Source organism: Branchiostoma floridae, chromosome 1 (genome assembly GCF_000003815.2).
Source record: "Branchiostoma floridae strain S238N-H82 chromosome 1, Bfl_VNyyK, whole genome shotgun sequence".
In the NCBI taxonomy this organism is placed as follows: domain Eukaryota; kingdom Metazoa; phylum Chordata; class Leptocardii; order Amphioxiformes; family Branchiostomatidae; genus Branchiostoma; species Branchiostoma floridae.
In genome coordinates this window covers 3,864,383-3,887,519 of record NC_049979.1, presented here as the reverse complement: position 1 = coordinate 3,887,519, position 23,137 = coordinate 3,864,383, and the positions used below count along the sequence as shown (strand labels likewise).

The 23,137-nt window shown below is 44.6% G+C and overlaps 2 protein-coding genes across 3 annotated transcripts; one reads left to right on the top strand and one right to left on the bottom strand.

Moving 5' to 3' along the window:
• Positions 1 to 8: 8 nt before the first annotated feature.
• LOC118425803 (dynein regulatory complex protein 8-like) lies at positions 9 to 4,799 on the bottom strand. Of its 2 annotated transcripts, none has more exons than XM_035834908.1 (5): positions 4,496 to 4,799; positions 3,168 to 3,252; positions 1,696 to 1,768; positions 1,067 to 1,256; positions 9 to 576 (listed from the first exon to the last, which is right to left on the bottom strand). In XM_035834908.1, exons 1-5 carry the CDS (start codon positions 4,530 to 4,532, stop codon positions 461 to 463), a joined length of 501 nt encoding a protein of 166 aa, XP_035690801.1. In that variant the 5' UTR covers positions 4,533 to 4,799; the 3' UTR covers positions 9 to 460. The 2 variants fall into 2 exon arrangements, with proteins under 2 accessions (XP_035690801.1, XP_035690792.1); XM_035834899.1 differs by lacking the exon at positions 4,496 to 4,799 and adding an exon at positions 3,504 to 3,678.
• Positions 4,800 to 4,905: 106 nt separating this feature from the next.
• Positions 4,906 to 22,588, top strand: LOC118424190 (heterogeneous nuclear ribonucleoprotein U-like protein 1). Its single transcript, XM_035832730.1, has 21 exons — positions 4,906 to 5,505; positions 7,096 to 7,326; positions 7,530 to 7,719; positions 9,331 to 9,401; positions 9,904 to 10,043; positions 11,093 to 11,192; positions 11,619 to 11,731; positions 12,097 to 12,249; positions 12,707 to 12,814; positions 13,112 to 13,138; positions 13,787 to 13,909; positions 14,502 to 14,630; positions 17,046 to 17,214; positions 17,580 to 17,741; positions 17,797 to 17,813; positions 18,168 to 18,330; positions 18,608 to 18,703; positions 19,130 to 19,269; positions 19,782 to 19,841; positions 20,896 to 21,027; positions 21,450 to 22,588. Exons 1-21 carry the CDS (start codon positions 5,073 to 5,075, stop codon positions 21,567 to 21,569), a joined length of 2,877 nt encoding a protein of 958 aa, XP_035688623.1. The 5' UTR covers positions 4,906 to 5,072; the 3' UTR covers positions 21,570 to 22,588.
• The last annotated feature ends 549 nt before the right edge of the window (positions 22,589 to 23,137 follow it).

The following is a 23,137-nucleotide window of genomic DNA, read 5'->3' as shown; positions in this document are numbered from 1 at the left end:
CTCTCATGTATAAAAAAACACCAAGTCTTTATTACAAGTTTGAAGCTTGGCAACCAAAATGCCTCCCACATATTATACTATGTACAAACTTCAGTAGGGGAAATTTAAAAAATGATGCATCATCCTTTGTCAGTTCATTTGTCTTTGTTCAATTATCTATGTAACTTCTGGTTTTACTGCTCTGCAATAATTCTTAAGAAATGTAAGATACAAGTTCCCAAATAAGTCAGTTCCAGGTTTGAACTGGGCAGGCACAGGGTCAAAGTTGAAAGCCTCTAACTTGTCAACTTGGACCCTGCTTGATACCATGTCCAGAAGTGTTCTGTTTATGTCTCTGGGGTCTTCAACTTTGACATGTTACCCACAATACATCACACTGCCCATGCACAGTTTACTTTGTGAACCGGCTTACTCCAGTGAACAGTCCTGCAGTCCCTGTTGTTGTATTTCTGTCCCCCCATCAGGGATTCTCCACGGCCATCATGGAGGCAAAGTCCTTGTAATAGATGACTCCCTTGTCAGGATCCACGGCTGCTGACAGCATCTCCTCCATCTCCTCCTGGGTGAACGGTTCACCTGTCAGGGGAGGGGGGAAGAAGACAAACTTTTAAAAGATGGCACTGTTGATACAGTTTTCAAGTGTACTTTACCAGGAAAATTTCTAGCCTTCACTAGGCCTAATCCTTTAAGAGGAATCTTGTACTATAAAATCACCCAAATAAATTCAGCTAATATTTCATAAACTATCAGACCTCAGTCTGCTTCTTACCACTGTGGTGTTTACATCAGTGGAGGTCTGACTAAGACAATTTGTCAAGAAACATGGATATACTCTTTAAGAGAACTTTTGAATGATGATGAATTGAACTATGGTTGCAGATAAACATTAGTCAATTTTACCTAACTAAAGATATACAACAATGACAACACTGGCTGATGCTGTGCTCAGCCTGGCAATATAAAGGTAGTTACTAGACTGTTTGAGTTCCCAGATCAAGGAAAGACATCTAAGGATGGGCAAAACCCTGCAAAGGCCCAAGAAGAAAGAAGAAGACTCCAAACCCACCCTCCTCACTCATGTACTTTTGCAGCTCTTCCTGTGAGAGGAAGCCCTTCTTCTCCTGGTCCAGCACAGCGAAGGCCTTCAGCAGCATCTCCTCGGGAACCGGCTTGTACCGCCTCTCCAGCATCACGTGGGTCATCATCTGCAGGAACTTGTCAAACCGGATGTAACCGGTCGGCTCCTCCTCCTCTATCTGGGGAGGACATGGAGAAAGTAGTCTTTAACTGGTCAGGACAACAAACTTTAATAATCACTATGCACATTATATATAGTTTCAATGTACTGCTATATTTGACAAGGTATGAGTGCAATAAACTTTAAACCATAGCACAACACCCTTGAGATGACTAAAGCTTGACAACCATGTCATTAGTATGTTGTTATTTATTGTTATTGTGTTGTTTTTATGTATGCACATGTGCCCAGGATTGCCTGACAAACAGGTCTACGCTGACCTGAGATGTATTCCTGGTAAAATAAATAAACTGAAACCCTGGATCGTAGGCTACCGTAGCTGATACAAGCCTAACAAGACTGGATCTCGGGTTACTGTAGATGATTGAAGTCTGGTTTGCAGCGAAATGTAGATGACTGAAGCCTAAGAAGCCTGAATCCCAGGTTAGATGACTGACCTCTGCTAGCATGTCGTGCAGCTCCCCCTCTGTAGGACAACATCCCAGCGATCTGATGATGGTGCCGATTTCTCTGCACACAGAAGAAAATGAAGAATAAAGACGTTTCCATAGGCTAGGAGTTATCTCTTACTTGGTGTCAAATAGGCTTCAGTCTTCATTTGTACACTTGGCTGGTTTTGCATGTTTCAATGTAGTGTGAGTTGCATCACCACTGTGTACAGGTTAACTGGTTAAAATTGGAAACAATTTACTTAGTACTTTTCTATGGTAAAAATAATGATAGACATCATATGTCATGCTGGTGTGTTACACTGAAGGGTGGTGATACTGGCTATGTAGATACAGATACAGACAGATAAGTCATCACTTAACCCTCTCAGCACGAGAAGCCACTATCGTGGCTTTCCCATAGGACGCGAGAAGCCACGATCGTGGCTTCAGGTTTAATTCCGGCGGGAAATTCAAACTGACTACTGTGAAATGGGAAATTTGGCAGTCTGCCAATCAGGATGCTTGTATCTTTGACCAACCAGAAGTGATGTAGCATTTGAGCCCTGTTTCTGAGGCCTCCAGCGTGTGTTTTGGCTTCAGTTTTCTACAGGTTTATTTAGTAAATTTAGCAGAAATGGAGACAGTTTGGTGGATAATTTTGTTGGAGGCTTACAGGAGTGCTGACAGGGAAATCCTTGAGGGACAGCAAGGCAAACACCCAGCTGTTTTTGTTGAGATCAAATGAGCTGATATCACCGTGTCTAATGAGTTCTACATGCATGCTTCCTTGTTGTTTTTCTTGGGCATGAGGAGGACCAGGTCAGGTCAGAAAGGTCACTGGTCTCAATTGACATTTTAAATACTATGATACCTGTTTCTCTACCCAAGTCATAAGTAATAGGATTTATTTGACTCCCTGATATGTGGAGAACATCCAGAAAAATAATTTGCCATTTAGCACAAGGCATATTCATTATTTCAATAGTACAACTACAGGTGTGGGGAGGGGGGCACAACTGTTTATTGGGGTGAACATTTGTTTATCAACACTGAACTTACTTGAAATCATGCTTTGATTTTTAGTTTTTGGTCATTCTAACAGCATACCAGCATTGTGTATGTATAATTGAGTATTTCTACATAGTTTTATGATAAATGACACAAAAAACTCAGTCCCTAGCCAAATGTTTTCTTTTGTGAAGCCTTTTTTTGAGAGTGTTGCAAATGTGTTTTTGAGTGGTTTCCATGACGATTGCTGTCCTCAGATTGATGGTATGATATTTATTTTGCATGTTTTGGAAAGGCCATTCTGTGAGCTTTCCAGCAATATATAGTTTTCCTAGTCTACTCCTTACATAACAGCTGTAATAATAATACACAAAAAGTACTAATTGACACCTGTATAGACTGAAATTATATGTCGTATATGGTACACAGGAAAAAATTTTATGACGTGTTGAGAGGGTTAAACACCTTACCTGACATCCACTGTCTTGTTGGACTCGTGGTCGAAGATGTCAAAAGCTTCTGTAATTTTCTTCTGAATGTCTGCTAACAAGGTGTCTGGAAGAGCAGAGGATGAGAAATGTGTTTCACTCAAGATTGACTGTAAGGTGAGCATTGACCTCGTTAAAAGAATGCTGGAGACGCAGTACTCTATTAGGGGAATTTAGTTATTAATGTTCTCCCTTTCTCAAAATACTGGCCACTTGATCTTAAATGACTCAGTTACTTTGAAAAATGTCACAAGTATTCAGTAATGAGTCGAAGTAAATAATATTTACATTCCAAGTCAACTTAAGAGGGTCACTGACCTACTTTTAAACAAAGGGGAGTCTGTGTTAGTGGTTGGACAGACCAGTCCTGTATCTGTGTAAGGAGGTTAATTGTACAGAAGACCTCCTGGATCAGTGCAAACCGGTTAGGCATCCCAGTCTGCAGAAGGCGGCCACATATACCATACACTGTTCCAATGCCTTCTTCCAAAGTAAGTGCCCAGTGTTTCATTATCATTCTTAAGGCTAGTTCACCTTTATCAACAGGGTAACCTATATCCGTTGTGTTGCTATACAGGGTATCTAAGGATATCAAGTTGTTGGACAGTAGTTTCAAATTGTACTATTTAAAAAAAATGCAGTTTAAAAGCACCATCTGTCGACTTGATATCCCTAAATACATTTCTCTCGAAAAGAACGGATAAAGGTTACCCCAAGGAGGTCTTTCTTTAACCTCCTTGGTTACCCTATGGATAAAGGTGAACTAGAGTTACATGGATGACATCTGCAAGCATAATTTTTGGCCGTTTTTAGACTTTTCTTTCAGCCATACTGTAAATCGTACAAAGCAGCTGCAAAATGAGAAAATATATGCTATGAATTGCAAATTGTATTGAAAAACGGATATAGAATCATAGAATGCCAAAGTCAGTCCCAGAGAGTTAAGATTTCAAACTGAAGGTAACTTTTTTTTATGAAAGGCAAACTTTCTTTTAATCGCACGCTCGCATCAGTTTTCGGGTTCCCAGATGATGTCATCCATATAATCGAATCAACATAGCCATAATCAAATGAAGTAGTCAGGCCAGCTGGTATACATGGTAGAATGTCTGAATAAATCACTGGTGTGTATTTGCATGTTTTTGTTTTAGCAACGTCGGGTCACGCCTGAAAAACGCCGTTTTTACCAAATATCCTTGTGAAATCTAGTGAAACGAATATGTCGATGTCTGCTTTAGACCCTGCCCTACTTATCTGCATGCATAAAACGCACGGTAACCCCACAGAACGCCAAGTGGCGACATATTTACCTGCGCTAGCCCCTTCCTTGTCGCCTGTGTCCGCCATGTTGTTTACAGTGACGTTACCTACACTACGACATTCCCTCCCCACAATGCACCGCGTGACCGAGTTTTTTCCGGAGGAATTTTAGCCGTGAGGAGCCCAGTTGAGCAGGAAGGTCGGGAACACGTCTTACAGCTCAGGTGAGTCGTGCGGAGGGCTTTCACGGCATCCTTAAGATATCTGCATGATTTTGCATCATCTAGCTTTTGTGTAATTTGACACCAGACGGTCCTTTCCATCCACGAGCCTTCCCATCTTTCCCTAATTATCGCCTAGGTTTAACGGGAAATATGATTGGTTGATTGCACGACCATGTGACTTAGCGCGGCAAAATCAGCCAATGAAAAGGCGCGAGACAGCAATTAAGTTCATTGCGGGGGGTAATCGCAGCTCAGTCCGCCATTTTCTCGGCTTCTTGTTGCAGATTCTGGTCACGAGGCAAACAGGGAGAGACTTTATTTTCGGAATTTCTGACAGATTTGCACCGTTTTGTACCGATTCTGCACGTTTTTAGTTTGTAACCGTGTCTAAGTCTGCCTCAGCATGTCCCTGAACCCGGCTAAGATGAAGGTGGCCGAGTTAAAGGCCGAGTTAGACGCGCGCGGCTTGGAATCCAAAGGTCTGAAAGCTCAGCTTGTGGAACGTTTGCAGGAGGCGCTAGCTGTGGAGGCTTCTCTGGAGACTGCTCCGGGACCGGGCGGGGAAGAGGAGGAGGTGGAGGAAGCAGAGGAAGCGGGAGAGTCGGAGGAAGGCTCGGAGGAGTACGAGGAAGAAGGCGGAGGGGAGGAGGAGCAGGAGGAAGAACCGGCGGCGGCCGAGCCCGAAGCGCTACAGCAGCAGCAGTACCAGGAGGAAAGCATGGAGGCTGGCGGTGACGCCGGGGCTGCCGAAGAGCAGCAGGGCGGGTTCGAGCAGTTCCAGGAGGAACCCCAGGCCGCTGCAGAGGAAGAGCAGCAGCAGGAACAGTGGGGAGAAGGTAGGAACGCGTCGTTTTGTTGGTTGGTTTGTGTGCAGTTGTGGTGTGGTGTTGGCGTCTTTTACCGCCTAGACAAAGCGTGGTGTCTGCAACCCACGCCGGACAAAGGCCCCGGGCGAGGCGGGCCGGCGTGAAAAATCAGCCGACGCGCCGTAACACATGGCACAAACACTTTGTATCCGTAACACAGAGGTGCCAGGGGTACTGGTTCATGTAACGCTTGGCTAGTTATGTCCATTTTGAGCCAGGTAAATTGTAGTTTGGGGTATAATGCAATGCATTTTTTCCTTTCGCCGATGTCTAGTTTGCATAACAGTAGCACATGCACATGGACAGCAGAACCACGCAAACAAAGGGTCACAAATTTATGCGCTGGGTGGGAACCATGGGGAGGGGGCAGGGCTGTTGGTGTTTGGTGCATTTGGAGATGCAAGGAAATAAGACAAGATAATTATTATCAGATGAGATAGATATGAAAAAATGAAACTCGCCCCATGATAGGGTATAGAATCTAAAGAAAGGTAGCATATATAATCACTATTACAGATAGAGTAGATAAAGGCTAATCATGTTTCAATGGTAAGTTCTTTTGTAATGATTTGGTTGTCTCTGTAAGTAAATACTTGAGATTATAAAAGAGAAGGTCTGCGGCTGGTGCTGCGTTGTAAGCAAAAATATCCGTTTATGAACACAAACTAGGTCAGTGCAGGTTTTATATGGCAAATCAATATGACAGCATGCGGTGTTGGAACTTGGAAATGGGTCAGGACGTGGATCGATTTTTGAGCAGGCAGTAAGAACATAAAAATCATGATAGAATTAGAAGATGTAAGGGGAGAGATTCCATGCCATCACTTTGTCTGTTAAAGACAAGACAGTGCTATGTATCAGGTATTTATTTTCTGTATCAAGTCTTACAAGACTTAGAAATGTCAAGCACAGTTTGAGATCTACCTCAAGATTGAGGGCACTCAAGAAGAAGAAGAAGAAGATCACTCACTGGGGTCAATGAGAGGATTGCTAACAAAGGAGTACAGTTGTGTTTTAAAGCAGTGGTAAATGGTAGCTTTAGTTGCATTGCATCAATGGTTCCCTTAAAGTGTTTTACCCAATTAAACCTGCAACAAGACGTCCTACAAATGAGAATCAGAACTAATGGATAAAGGTAGCCACATTTGGGATAAATAATTAATGCTGAGTGCCACCAGAAGTTCTCTTAATGCAATTGCCATGATATGGTCGTGGATGCATCACACCAATAGATAATGACATTACAAGTAGGTTACAAAGTGACACAGGGACAGCATAAGAGATTTTAATGTAAATTTTGTCTTGTTGAGGGATGCACATGTGAAAAAATTACTAACTCCAGTTAATGTTGTTGTATGCAGTTCAGGACTTTTTCTATGTCTTTTGTTATTAATTTTTTATTTGCAATAATGTCCTGTTAGTGTTTTTACTCACTAGTATTGACATCAAGTGTAATACCTATGCTCATAACCTTTCCCTTACTAAAAGAAGAGGGTCGCAGTGAGTTCCCGTTGGGTGCCCGAGTAGTAAAGTGAGTGTTGTGTGACCTCCCATCTTCAGATGCAGCAGAGAAGGAGCAAACAGAAGCTGATGTCGCGCCACAGGAAACACCTGTGGAATCCGAAACACCTGCGGAATCTGATACACCTGCAGATCAGGAAATGCCTGCGGAACAGGAACCAGAAACTACCGCGGAACAGGAAACTGCCGCGGAAGAACCCCAGGAAACGAACGATAACGCAGACTCGACCGAGCCCGAGGTGACCCCCCAGCCATCCTACACAGGTACAGGTACAGTGGGCTCATGTGCAATATCCACCCTATGTGTACGTCCCCGTCCAACTATGTCACATCTTAGCCACTAAACCTGTTCTTAAAGACGCAGGTCAGCTGCTACATGTCCAGCAGGGAGGAAGGTCCGTGTCTGTCGGTGACGGTTGTCAGAATCTTGCCGCGATCGCTAACGTTTTTTGCGCCGTGTCTGTCCCGTACAGGCGAGGTTTCGGAGGGCCATGACCAGGACTACATGGAGGGCGACGAGGCCGGCGGGGACGGCGAGGGCGAGCCTGCACCACCGGGCACGGGCGGCGAGCAGAAGGTGATGAGCTACGAGGAGCGGAAGAGGAAGCGGGAGGTGGACCAGGCGGTCGCTGCGGAGTACCAGGATGACAGGGATGACTACAGGTGAGACGCATCTCACTTTCTCTTTTATCTCCTTCTTTTCACTCGTATTACAGGCTGACATGACACCTTACCAGCTAGTAGATAATCTCCAGTCAGATCCACCGGTGGCATAAGGAGTTTGGCTGGCCAAGGAATGTTCTGAATACCTTGCCCAGTTAAACTCACTATACAACTGGAGAAAGTAGGTAGAACTGAGAAAGATTTTTTTTTAAAATTGTTGCAAGGTCAGTTGAACAGTCGGTCGTAATCAGACATGTAATACAGTCAGACCAGGGCTTTAGCCAGCTCGAGATTTTTTTCCGTCAGCCAATTCCCATTGACGGAAAATTCCTGTCAAGAATCTTTTTTTTTCCGTCATCGCGTAAAAATTTCCGTCATTGACTGCAAAAATGTCTACCTCGTCCGATATAAATGTTGTCATTGGGAGAAAATATGACACCACGCTGACGTTTTGTAATAATGTGAACAGTAAAACATCGTTTCTTTGCGTTTTCCCCGCAAAAACACGGCGCTAAAATCAACTCGCGGGGTATGCAAATCTAACATTACATATTCTCAATACGCACTGTTTATTGGTTGATCGTAACATCTGGAGGGGCGTCTCCTCAGATCCCGCGCTCTGATTGGTAAAGCTATGGATACCGACCCACGATGCACCGCGCGCACCAGCGTTCAAATATTTTATTTGTTTGAAAATGTTACATTTGTAAAGGCAGGAGAACGCTATATTCTTCTATTACACGACAATTTTCTAGTTAAGAACACAATTAGTCAAAGACTCTTTTGAGAAAACATGCATTCATATACGGATTTATGGTGCATTTGGGGGAATTTTGGCGTTCAATTAACCCGGAAGTGTGCCAACAACAACGTGGCGTGGGTATCTCATCTGTGTCGCTGCAAAATAATTTAGCGTTTTCTCGTCAAAACAAAAACAAAATTCCCGCTGAAGAGAACCGTGCAACATTTTAGATCCTAAAGATTATGTTTTTGATCAAACTATTTGTGGATAGCATGATGTGCCGGTTCAGTTTAGCTGCGAATGGCACCTTGCGTTGTCGCAAGCGGCGCGGCTGGGCGAGCGAAAATAATTTGTATGGCCAGCCCCGGCACGCTAGCGTACAAGTTAGGTTTTGATGAGTGTCAAGATTCCAAACAAAGTTCGTAGAATGCACTGTTCTTGGAGTGAGACCTTGAAAAACGGGTTTTTAATGAGATTATCGTATGCGAAAGGGTGCCGACACACAATCGTCAACAATCATGACAATAGCAAAACAAACAGTGTGTGGCTTTCCGACAATGGGCTGTCCGGGCGTCCGGCCAAGCCGTAGCTTCCCTCTTTTCAACTTGGCCTCCTTGCTTCAATCAACGATTTTTTTCCGTCAAGGTTGACGGATTGGTTGAAATTTTTTTCCGTCACACGCAGCAAATTTCCGTCAATTGACGGAAAAACGGACGCTGGCTAAAGCCCTGAGTCAGACAGACATGTGATACCACAGAAGAAACAATTTACAGTGTATATGCATGCCTTTTGCACACATACACTGCTGTAGATCAGTATTAGAGGTTGTGGAATGTTCTAACAGCTTTTTCCATCCTCCCGTCTTCCAGAGCTCCTCGCCCGCCACCAGTTGAAGAAGAGGAGGATGACATTGATGAGAACACCGTCGTTCTCGACAAATGTGAGTACCCTTTACTCCCAGGGGTATTGTACTCTTACTATTTGGTTTATTGTCTGTTGTTATCCATCAGACAAGGGTTAGGCTGGAGAATTGTCTGTACAAGAGGTTTGTGTTCGACAATTTATTCACTGTCTCTTCCAAGACATTCCATACATTTTATTTTGCATCTGTCAGCAGAGAACTCTGATTCAAGATAAATGGAAACAAGATTCCAAAACTGTTTCGTCTAAGATTGGGCTGACCTGTTATTTTTGCATCTGCCTGTAAGAACTTGATCTGTAAACATTTTGAACTGCCATTTCTTAGATTATTCAAACATGATGTTTTGTATCTTTAGATAACTCAGTCTAAGGTTGACAACTGTAATTTTTGTGTCCATCTGTAGACAACTCTGATCTGGAAAGGTTGATGAAGATAAGACAAACAGGCAAACTGTTCTGGAAACATTTAAAACTTTGAGTTCTTAGGTTGTGGTTACATGTTCCTTTTCTGTCCCTGGCAGACAACTCTGATCTGCACTTCAAGATCTCCCGTGACGGTCTGAAGGGTTACCCGCTTAACGTGGAGGGCTTCGCGTTCCTGTGGGCCGGGGCGCGCGCCACCTGGGGCGTCAAGGCGGGCAAGGTGTGCTTCGAAGTCAAGGTCAGTATCTGTGGGTTTTATTAAGTTTATTAACACCTGCATGGGGTGAGAGAACAGGTGTATTTCACCTATATGGCATGCATATAAGTGTGATAGCTTCAGACATTCAAACTATTGCAACAGATATACAAGTGACAACAAACATTGGGTCAGGTAAGGTGAACCACAGACTACCACAGCCTGAAAGCAAGACATAATTGCCATTTTCAGCTGATGTATAGGAACAACGGTTATCAGCTGTCAGGGCTCGAAATACTGGGTGCATGTGTACCCAGGTGCACCCAATATTGGAGCTGTGCACCCAATTATTTTCTCAGGTTTATGTATGTAAAGATATCAAAGTATACTAGTATACATCATATTCTTGACATCTAAGTGTTAGAAAGATAAAAAAATAAAAATTTCTGTCATGGTACTTGTTTAAGAATTTGATAGCTTGTAACTAAGTTTTATTATTAGGTTATTACTTAAATTTAAGTGGTGCACCCACAAATTTTAAGCTGGGTGCACCAGTGCACCTAACCCCAAAATGAATTTCGAGCCCTGGCTGTATAGTGGTTGTTATGTAGACATGACTCTGGACAGGACCCATTAAAACTATGATAACTGAATAAAGAAGGGATGAGCTGTACAAGGATTGTTTTAATTTAGCCCATGTTTTTTGTACAGCAGTTGCCCGTGCTGTTTGCTCTGTTGTGTTTGTTTGTACAGTGCTACCAGTGGATGTAAATAGATGTTTGTTGTTTGGTACAGTGCTACCAGTGGATGTAAACAGTTGTTTGTTTGTTGGTACAGTGCTACCAGTGGATGTAAACAGTTTTGTTGTTTGGTACAGCCCTGTCAGTGGATGTAAACAGTTGTTTGTTGTTTGGTACAGCCCTGTCAGTGGATGTAAACAGTTGTTTGTTGTTTGGTACCGTGCTACCAGTGGATGAAAACAGTTGTTTGTTCGTTGGTACAGTCCTGTCGGTGGACGTTAACAGTTGTTTGTTGTTTGGTAGAGTGTTACCAGTGGATGTTAACAGCTGTTTGTTTGTTACTTCTGACAGATAACGGAAGACCTTGATGTGAAGCACCTCCCAACGGACGAGCCGGACCCCGTGGTCAGCAGGGTGGGCTGGTCCATCGACTTCTCCAGTATCCAGCTGGGTAAGTACGCAAACAAACAAACAAACAAACAAACAATGATAACCTGTGGTTAGGAGTAGTATATTCTACAGTATCCAGCTGGGTAAGTACACAAGCAAACAAACAAAAACAATGATAACTCTTGGTTATGATAGCATAAAGGACACACAAGGAACAACAGACATTTGTAAGTTCTTGAAATTTTATGTTACATAAATCTAATGGTAAAAGGACAAAGGAGGGTTTTTGCTGCATTACAAGTTGTACAGTACAGTGGAATTGCACATTTCTGGTGCAGTGATTTTGCAGCGAAGAGGCCTCAGTGGAAAATTTGAAGTGAATATTTATAACTTGTTTGGCTTGATGCACCACGTGCAAGAGTGAGTGAATAGTTTGAAGATGCACAGCACCCGAGAGTTTGAGCACTAATGTTTGTTTCCTGTACAGGAGAGGAGCCGTTCTCCTACGGTTACGGAGGCACGGCCAAATCCTCGACTGCCTGCAAGTTTAACGACTACGGGGAGCGGTTTGGTGCCGGAGACGTGATGGGCTGCTATGTGGTAAGCTACATACCCTGCCTGGGCATACAGTACACCATCAGATTTAACTACTGAGAACAAAGTAGTGGTGACACATGCAAGATTGAAAAATTGGGACTCTGTGCCTTTCAAATATAAAAATTCAAATATAGTTAACGTTTTAAATTGTAACACTTATGTTTTTATCTGAAATAATTTCTTAAAAAAATGATTGATTTACTAGTTGTGGAAAACAACAAAATCCTGTGTTCCACCACCAACATATTCCAATTTTCATTTTTAATTTTAAAGATTCAGTAATACGAACATTACTAAGATCTTTTCTATTTGAAATCAAAATGATTGACTTGGAATGTGCTAAAAGGAAACTTTCTGGCCCCTTGCAGGACTTCACGGCGGAACAGCCCACCATCTCCTTCACCAAGAACGGGGAGGACCAGGGCGACGCCTTCGTCATCGAGGAGGATATGGAGGACCGCGCCCTCTTCCCGCACGTGCTCTGCAAGAACCAGTCCGTGGAGTTCAACTTCGGACAGCTGGTAAGTCCCGTTCTGTGTGACACAGCTGCTCCATTTCAACTTCCTACACCTTTCAGGGCTCGTGTTATTTCCCCCAGGGGAAGTGGAGTATAGTACAGTACCACTCGGTGAGGGACAAAGTGGTCAATGTGGACAGGTGGTCTCTATACTGTCTGACAGGATTCTTAATGCTTGGGTTGATAGGAAAAAATTATCTGAGGGACCAAAAAATGGTCATGTTTGCCAGGTGGTCCTTGGGTAAAGGCGGTACAAGTTTGGCTGTATTGTATTTGGTTTGCCTGCATATGTGTTCGTCTTTTTCTGTGTTCTTGACTTTGCATGAAGTATCTTTGCCAGGTCTGACTTGTTGAAAGGAAAATTTCCCAGTTTTGAGCTGGTAGAAAACATTTGTTGGTAAGCTAACTGTTTACATGTCTTGTCATTTCTAAGACGTGTTTGTTTCTATGTGCCTGCCCAGGAGGAGCCTTGGTTCCCCCTGAAGGAAGGGTTTGAGCTGATCGAGAAGGTGGCTGTGGAGGAGAGGGTGAGAGGAACCAAGGGGCCGGAGACCAAGAAGGACGCTGAGGTAACATCAGATGCGCCACTGTCAACTTTAACCCTTGTGGAAAATGTTAACATTTGTATCAATTGTTGTGGAAAGTCTACCAGCCTTGTTGGAAGGGGAACATTTTTAAAATCGGCAACTGAAATACCACGTAATTCGCTGTGCAAAAATCACATTCTCTCGGAGCCTAAAAAGTAGGACCATTTCTGAAATTTCTGGCATTTGTTGGTAAAACGGAGCGGATGCTGTGCCGCCCCTCCGGCGGCGGTGGGCGGTTTTGTGTGACTGGACTTGAACCATTCTCTTTGTCTTCTGTAGACTGCAGGGGAGTCGACCGGGCCTGAGGTAACTACCAGAAAACAACCAGTACATTCTGTCATTTCTGCAGCTTTGACAAACCCCTCTCCCCCTAAAACTTTTAAAACGTGAAAAATAAACGTAAAATCCTGAACTGCTGTAAAGCTAACAGCAGCATGTGTTGAATCAGAAACCTTCTTGACTCTTAAAGATAAAGAAAAATCAGACGAAGTGTCTTAATCCTTGAAGAAAACATTGCATCTTACTGATGAGCCTCAAAGTGCTATTTTGAACCTGGAAACAGTCAAACTGGCTTAAGTCTAAGAATGTAAGACACCAGAATGTGGGAATTATAAACGTGCAGTTGGTTAGTATTACTGAGCTGGGGGCCGTGCAGGTGTAAGGTGGTGCACGGTTCCAACTCAGCGTGCCTGGCAAAATGCATTGTGGGTAATATGTCAACGGTGAAAGCCCCTAAGTTGTAAACACTTGTTGTCAGTTGTCCAGACTTTGCTTGTTTCGTGTCCAAGCATGTTTGGTTCGTCTCAGGGGGCCTTCACCATTGACATATTGTACGCATGGTGGATTTTGGGGTGCATGCGAAGTTGGAACCATGAACAGGCTTATAGCAGGCTTGGTGTATGCATGTGCGCCCTGGGCGTGTGGAGTGAGTGATGTGCCCTGTGTTCTGTACAGATGCTGCTGATGGTGGGCCTGCCGGGCTCGGGGAAGACGTACTGGGCGGAGAGCCACATGAAGGGCAACCCCGAGAAGAAGTACAACATCCTGGGCACCAACTTCATCATGGATAAGATGAAGGTGAGCAGAAGGCTTGGTGTGGTGTGGTGATGTGTGTGAGAGGGAGTGTGTGTGTGTGTTTGTGGTGTGTTTGTGCTGTTAGTGTGTGTGTGGCATGTGTGAACATACCTTGCTCCATATTCGAATGTCAGTGCATTGTAACTGGAGCTTCGTCTCCTGACAATCAAAGGACTTGTGTTGGAAAGAACATGTTTGCCAGTATAACAGGAAGATAGTACGATGTATGTACGCTGAGGCTTGAATTTATTGGGCATGTGAAGACAAACTCAAATTTAGTGAACATTGAATGATGGTTGCTATTGTATACTCTTTGATTGCAGAACTAGTTCCAGACAAGCAGTACCTATTACTTGTATGGCGTTCCCTCTGCAGAAAGAAACGTGTGTGTCGCTATCTTACAGTGTCCTTTCTCATGACACTATGAGACGAAACACTCCAACAGTACTGCCTTCAACACATGATTTGTCTATGTTGTAGCAGTATTTTGACACATTTTGACACATTTTAAAGAAGAAAAAAAAAAGCACTCTTTGATTGAAGCCTGTTATTGTTATTATATGTTTGTTAACTGGACTCCAATATTCCTGTTCAGGTTATGGGCCTGCCCCGTAAGCGGAACTACGCGGGGCGTTGGGACGTCCTGATCCAGACGGCCACCAAGTGTCTGAACAGGATCATCGAGATCGCCTGCCGTAAGAAGCGCAACTTCATCCTGGACCAGGTACGGTACAGGGGGGGTATGGAGCAGGGGGGGTGCCCAAGGTGCCGCCAAGGCTGCCCTGAAACTTGCTCAAAACTGTCCTCAATGCCTCACAGTTAGCTGTACTTACTATAAGGCTTGGTACGATAAAACCTACTGAAGGTTTAGGTATGCCCTAAGTACTGTAAGTGGGGAAAAATGTACTGTCATGTGAAACAGTGCTTTAGGAGGAAAACATGGCTTATGGCCGTAACTCTGGAACCCCTGGCACTGAACAGCTCAATGGTTCAGGTTACCCATGTAACCAGTAAAGCCTGGGTTTTACATAGACCCATGCTGGACAAGCACCCATGTACCCAGTAAAGCCTGGGTTTTACATAGACCCATGCTGGACAAGCACCCATGTACTCAGTAATACCTGGGTTCTGCATAGACCCAGTTGGGACAGCACCCATGTACTCAGTAACACCTGGGTTCTAGGTACACCCATGCTGGACAAGCACCCATGTACTCAGTAATACCTGGGTTCTGCATAGACCCATGCTGGACAGCACCCATGTACTCAGTAATGCCTGGGTTTTACGTACACCCAGCCGCCGCAGAACAAGGCCCACGGACGCACGCTCAAGGATTTTGCCGCCGGTTTACATATTGACTTATTGAACTGCTTGGACGCAGGAGGCATTGACCCGGATATCTCTGGCCTTACGGAACGGAACACTCAAGGACTTTAAGTGCAATTTAAGTACCCAATGTAAGGCGCAAGTAGCCATTATGTATAAGGAGGAATAGGAAGTGTAGAAGGGGGCAAGTAAGAATGGACTGTAGCTTACTCTATGTAAGTGTGGCATTGAGGACTCTTTCGACCCTATTTTGCTGACGTTGACTCAGGCTGAGGCGGCATCTTGGTTTTCTATCGGGCTGTCCCAGAGGCCTTCTTGAGTTGAGAGACGAACTTGTCACCTGTTACTTTGTCTATAAGAAGAATATTCAGAAGCATTGTCTCATTGTTGTGCCTTAAGACATGTAATGATGTATAAGGCTTATTCTGTGGTGACAAGGGGAGTAGTAGTCAAAGTAAGACTGTTGACACAATCTAGAGAATGTATAGCTTCCCTTGCTTACAGTCTGCTTGTTACAATTGTTTCATATAAGTAAATACTGTGTGTAGATTTTACATAGCAGGATATAATGGTTGGAAATCAAGGTAAGTACGGTAAGATCCCCAGGTAAGTATAAGAAACAGAGACCATCTTGGATCAGCATCAAGGTAAGATCAAGGTCTTGGAGACTGGCTGGAAGTTTTCTTACAAGTGTCAGGTGAGTGGAGCCTTCCTTACTCTTCAGTCTCTCCATACAGGGTCGTCCCGAGGTGAGTATGGTTTCCTCTTCCTACCGTCAGTCAGACAGTCAGGGTGCAGTAATGCCTAGGATATACCACAACTAGTGCTAAATCCATAGTCTATAGTTGGATAGAAGTCCGTAAGAAAAGTCCAGGGGACCCATGTAAAGACATGTCAAGATCATGTGCAATGAAGTAAGAAAGTACTTTACGATTTAGTTCTGAAGGAGTAAGAATGTACCTTAGGACTTGGCTATGGCTAAGAGTCCAGAAATAAGTCAATGTATGTACTAATAAGACTATCTTGATGTTACCCAGGATAAGTTAAAAAAATTGTTATCAATCAATAAGACTTGGATGAATACAAATGTACAAATGTATACATGTAAGAGGTAGTTAACACTTACCACTAGATTGTAAGAGCTACATGTCATAGCTATGTTTCTGTGTTTACACCCTACCTACTGTTACAATATGTGAAGAGTTAGATACACCACTGTTTCTATGTGTGTGTAAGATATAGAATTACATGTTAGGGACTGTCAGAGACCTTGTATTGTACCTGCAGTTTAATAGCCTCACTTTTGTTATGGAAGAAGTGCTGATGATTACTCAATTCAAGTGTATCAAAATAGGCCTCTCAATTAATGTATGGCTAGTAGAAGAGTACAATACTGATGGAACACCTATCAGCAACATTGTGAACAGAGCTGTTGTGAAAGACCGACTTATGTACAAGAGTACGAGACATAGTACTGGATGTTAGACATGTGTTTGTCCACTGCAACAGGAGAAGTAACTAAGCCCCCTTACACTGGGTCCCTGGACTTGACTTAGCTAGCTAGCGTAGCTTCAAGAGCTGGAAGATTGGTCACAGAAGAGGATGAGGCGGTAAGTAGCCATGATGCAGGTGAGTGGGGAGAGTAGCGGCCGTGCCGCTCGGGGCGGGGATGGGGAGGGGTAGAGAGCCCGTACCGTACTGTTGTGTACCTACCTGATGATCACTAATGGTCTTGGATGTCATATTCATTGCAGAGCTCCAGAGAACTCTTCTAATGCTGAATAATATTCCTTCTCTTGTCACCATCGCCTAGACTAATGTGTATGCGTCAGCAAGGAGACGAAAAATGACCCCTTTTGAGGGTTTCCAACGCAAAGCTATCGTAGTAGTGCCGACCGATGAGGAATTCAAAAAAAGGTGTGAGAAGCGTACGTCAGTTGAGGGCAAGGAGGTTCCAGACGAAGCCGTGTTGGAAATGAAAGGTAGGAAAAAGGCCGCGTGCCCAAAAAACATGCCAACTGTTTGTTCCCCGCTTCCTTCATTCATCCATCTATTCACCCCATCCAACCAACCGCCAACCCATCCTTCATTGTGCTGTCTCCCCCTCTTGTCCAGATAGGGTATCGCTAACACATGTTTGGTTAAAGCTGTCATTTCTGTCAGCCAGAGATAGGAACCCCCCTCCCCGCTGTCTGTCCCCCCCCCTGCTTTTCTCCTCTTGGCTGTTTGCTGTGTTTGACGGAGCCCACCGGCCGCAGCGGCTTGCCCCACGTCGCCTGCGGGCCGCTGGGCCCTACGCCAGGCTGACGCTGACTTGGGTCTCCTCTCTTCTCTCCCCACCCCACAGCTAACTTCACCCTGCCCCACACTGGGGATCTGTTCGAGACTGTGGAGTACATAGAGCTGCAAGAAGCAGAGGCTGAGAAGCTCGTTGACACGTACCGCGAGGAGGGGCGTAAGTACGGCCCCCCGCCCAAGCGCTTCCGGGACCAGCGCGGCGGACGGCCAGGTGGGTTAACTTATCAGTAGCTTGTATCTGCATAAAAAACTTTGATGATGTTCAGTTGTTACCCACAGAAACGTAGGCATCATTGTTGTAAAAATAGGACAAAAACTCATTGACCAATATACAGTGTTTTCATTTATACTGACAACTCCCGCTACTCTTGTTCATATTTGCAATAACAAATGGGTTGTGGCCCATGGTAGCCAGATCTATATTGAAAACAAAAGAAAAATGAAATTGCCATTGCTGTTTGGTATGTATGGTTTTGATACGCACTGCAGTCCCGACCTGTGCGTTGTATGTGGATTCTAAGACACAGTGAATCTGCTATATTTGATTGCTACAATGAAAAAAGACTTGAGGAATCGTCAAGTGATCTATCTGTTCTGTATATGAATTTCATGTAGCCGTTATTCCATCTCTCCCCAGGTGGCTTTGACAGGTTCCGCCAGAACCAGAGGGGCGGCTACGGTCGCGGCGGGTACGGTGGAGGCGGTGGATACCGCGGCGGCCGCGACTGGAGGGGAGGCGGCGGTGGTGGTTACCGTTGACAACTACCGTAACCAGGGCGGTTACCGCGACAACTACCGAGGTGAGGGGTCGCCACCAGGCGGCATAACAGCCGTATTGTGTTTCTTCCAGGGGTGCACGTTGTAAGGGTCATGTAGTGGTGTAACAACATAGGCAAACGTAGATCACGTAATATTAGAAAGATTTGGAGTTAAGAAGAACGAAGGAGAGTATGTAACGACGGTGTATCGTCCCGCTGACGTGTGTTATAGTGGAGTGTAGGTAAATGCTGGATCACCATGGTGACGTAAAAGTTTGTTGCACCAAAGGGACGCTGAATGGTTTCATGTTTCGTCCAGGTGATCGTGACAGACAGCGAAGCGACAGAGGTGGTCGCGACTCATGGGGCAGTCGCGACAAAGGCAGATCTTATAGCCAAGGCCGATATAACCAGGGTACATCTTCAAATCATCTGTCCGCGGCCAAAATACAACCGTTTTGGCCGCTCTGTTCAGTGCACAGCCTCAGTTTGTACCACGTTACCTAACGATTTTACTCATCTGAACTGGCAAACAGTCCCAACGCCACTAACTGCAATGCATGGTAGACGCCAGGGCAGTAACGTGTCCGTACGTGTTCTTACAGTTGTATGGTATGTCACGTGGGGCATAGTATGTATCTGTACACATATAAATATATCTATATCTGTATTTTCTTTTCAGCAAGCATATAAACTCGGAGATCCCTTGGTAGATTGACCAAACGCAAACTAGTCTCCTCCAGCTTTCTTGCAGGGTTGTCAGTAAATGGAGTTCAGGAATGGGAGAGCAAAGCAAAGTTTCCGTTTCCCAGTTTCCTCATATGCGTTTTCTCGTATCTAGGCGGCGGCGGTTACAACCGGGACCGCAGCTACGGGTCGGGCGGCTACAACCGGGACCGCAACTATGGAAACGGCAACTACAACCAGGGCGGTGGCTCGTACAACCGCTACAACCAGAGCAGCGGTGGCAGTTACAACCGGGTAAGTTTTTCTGGAAAAGTCTTCTTCTCCCTGGTTAGCAAGTTGTTAACTTACAAACCTTACACACAGAATCAGGTTAGATGGTGGCTTAAAAACAGCTGGTGATAAAAGAAAGTATCTTAGTTACTTTATTGTGGCCCGATAAAGGTTAACATGGTTTTCATTTCTAAATGGATACTAAAAGGTGTTTTTGTTCTTGGTGTGTGTTTGGCATCTGCATTTTTCCTGGTGGTCTTAAATTTTGGATAAGGGTGAGATTTTCTGTTGTTGGGACAGAAAATTTTGTTCTGATAACGGTGGTGGTTAACCAGAGCATGCAGCCATGTGACCTGATTCTGTGAGGGTAAGGTTTGAGAAAGAAAGCTTGTTTGTAATGCTTATTTTGCTGGTATAACATCTGCTTGGTGCCCTCCATGCCGGACATGCGGTTTTTGCTTGACTGAAGAAGGCAGATGTTTCTCCTGGTTTTGACCATGTTGTGTTTGTTGCATCTTCCTTTCCCGTTTGTGTAGGGCGGCTCGTCGGACACGTCGAACTACGGGAGCTACAGCCAGCAAGGCTACGGCTCCCAGGTTGGACACAGTCCTGTTTTTCACTGGTCATCGTCAGCCTTGGGTTCATGCCGGCTAATGCATGCCTGGTGTAGTCTGTAGAAAGCACAAACTCCATAGCTTATCAGCAACAGCATGGCATCAGCAGCGCTGGCTTAGGAGATCACAAATGGCTGACAGCATATTTTGTTACTGTTGTCTTTTTCCAACAATACCGACCAAGCAGACCATTCAAGGGACCAAGGCTGTCTCCAGCTCAAAATTTTTTTCCGTCCCACCCATTGTTTGAGAGCCCACGTTTTTGATTTTCCTGGTTAAATATGTCATTTTAAGCTTTCAAAAGTACCTTTTCAATTGTTTCCTGTCATCCTTGGGACGGGTGGGGTAAAATTGTTATCATTTCTGTCCCAATAAGCAAATTTCTGTCCCGGGACGGAAAGTCAGTCCTGGAGACAGCCATACAAGAGACATAACTTGTGGACAGGTGACCACCACAGACAGGATTCTTAATGATGGTGTCAAACGGGACCACCCCAAAAGAGTGGCAACTTTCCTGGTAATCCTTAATGCTGTACAGCTGGAGAAAACAAAACTTTTTTTACCTTGCTGTGTGAGGAACTTACTCTGACGACAGCACTCCCCTCCCAGTGCCTGCTGATGCCTGTACTGCTGTAGTGAGTTGTAGAATGTCGCCTCTAACACAGCACCTTTCACACGCGCGTGGGGGGACGACGGTTCACTAATGTTAGATCTAAGACTTCCCCACCCCCCAGGGCGTCCTGGAGAGGCCTCGACTTTGACGCTGCCGACCAGACAACACCTAGTCACTAGTTTAAGCTCACCATCTAGAAAGGAAACTTTTTATCTCTTTTTTTTTCTTCATAAAAAGTAGTTGTAGAGTTAAGACAGGAGGAATTCCCTGGCGTTCTGCGTTGTGTTGCAGCCACTGGAGTTAATCGGATCAAAGTCGAGACCTTTTGGAAGTGCGGTAGAGTGGGCAGTCCCCCGGTAGCTAGCACAGTCCTCGGCGTGCGTGTCTGATTAACTAACTAAGCTTCCGTTGTGTGTCTGGCAGGGGTACGACCAGTCTGGGTACGGGAACTACAACCAAGGTTACGGGAACTACAACCAGTCCGGTTACAACCAGCAGGGCTACAGCGGGAACTACAACCAACAGTATCAACAGTACCAGCAGCAGTACCAACAGGTTGGTAAAGGTTTTGTAACTGCAACCCTTCAACCTTGACCTCAACCTTTCAACCTTAACCCTAACTCTTTATGCTATGCCCCAACCACCCAACAACACACATCACCAGGACTCCGCTAACATTCCTTGCTAATGTACCACAACCCACAACCAAAGGCCAGGTTCAGTTTCTGGTGTGGAAAAGCTTTCAGTGCCGGACACGGACATCATTTTGACATTGCGGCCCCCCTCATATGTTAAATGTACTTTCGGACTAACCATATTTACATTCGAACTTCCCATAGGTTTTCCTCTTTTTTCTTCCCCTCTTGCCGCCCTCATTAGCTATGGAAGAGCCCACTGGTAACAATATAGAAAACCTGCAATAGCTAAGCTGTGCAGTGTTTGTGTGAAGTTAACTCCCCCCGTGTTTTCCCCCTCAGTATCAGCAATACCAGCAGTACTACGGGAACCAGAATCAGCAGGGGCAGCAGACACAGCAGTACCCCAACTACTACAACTACAACTACAACCAGAGCTCCGGGAGCAGCTCTTCCCGTTAGACCCCCCATCACACCCTCCGTCTCGGGTTGTGTACCTTAGCAATCAGTACAGCAGCTTAGATACCAGTACCAGACCTGGACCTGTTTTGTAGATAAGGAAGTATACACAAGCCGTCAGTCTTTTTTAGTGGTGAGTTATCAGGGGTTTCATATTCTTATCGCAGAACATGAGTATTTACAAGCTTTCTTGATTCTCAAGGGCAGGATTGTCAATCTTTGAGACAGGACTTTCTTTGCTTATCTTAAGTCTAGAAAAATGGTATCCGTTTGTGCTTAAGCTGGTTCAGGTACAGGTATTAAGGTACAGGTTTAGGTATTAGGTACACAGCCCTCCCCCTGTCCCCCATGAGCACGGGTGTGGGGATCAGTAGTGCATTCCATCCACCCTCCGCGGTGACGTCTGTGGGCCCCTTGCGGGCGACCCATGTAATTACGTAGACTCTCTAGTTCGTGTATCTTCCATACTCGTTTTGATCTGTAAGAAATTTGAGCTGAGAAGAAGAAAATAACACGTCTTGCCACTTCATTGTTTAGTGATTATAGAACCCGGTGGTGTTTGTTTGTCGATGAAATACCTGTTGTAAATAGGAAATAAGCTTGCTTCTCAGTTTGGAGAGAATTAAGACCGCAATGTCGTGCTGAAATGGCTTTCTTAGAATGTTGACTACATGTTTCGCATGTCCTTATCGTCTTTGATCGAAGATTAAGATGAAGAAAGATAACTTTAAGGGAATCGTATGTAGAAACTCATGAAGTATATCAACGATAAGTCTAGCAATTTTGTTCTCACGGCGTACTAGTATTAGATTTTGCACATGATCGCAGCTACGTGGAAATTTTTAGGTTTTCTCGTGCTTTTGTTTCTCCGTTTTAAGAGATTTTAAAGATAATGCCTGGCAAACCGATGATGTACTCGAACTGAAGGTAATTCTGGAGTAGGAGCTCTGTAAGGAGGAGAACTGTTGTCAATTGTTGATTTACCAGCACCAATAAACTGGTGGTTTGCCATCACAACTGTCTCTCTCTGTTACTCGAATGTTTCATCTGTGACGGTAGTTAACATTATGGTACATTTTAAAACTTAATATCTGTACACAAGCTAACCAACAAGCGTTCAATCAGTCCACTATGGCACTAATCCTTATCAAGTTGAAGTGACCTAAAGCCAATGTCTCTCATCCAGACCAGAAGTGTGACATCAGCAATGGGTCAAAGGTGCTTGGAAGTTGGTATCGGCCCCTGTCTCGGTGGATGGAATGTTAATGGGCTCTGATATAAGTGGCCTTTCACTTGGTAAGAGTTTTACTTTGTACAGATATTAAGTTTAATTGTAGCACAATGTCTCTCAGCTGTCTAGAACTTAAAGGGTATGAGCGTTAGAGTTTCCAAGCAGTTCTAATGGTGGCAAGGCAGTATCGAAATGGTACCATCCAACACTGGAACAGGCCTCTGGTGCCCTGTTTGATATTTGTTGGCCCTTTGCTGCCTTGACACTGATAGATATAGCCTTAGTACCATCCTCTGTAGTGACAATGGAAAGTCAAAATGCCACTTGAGTATTTCATCAC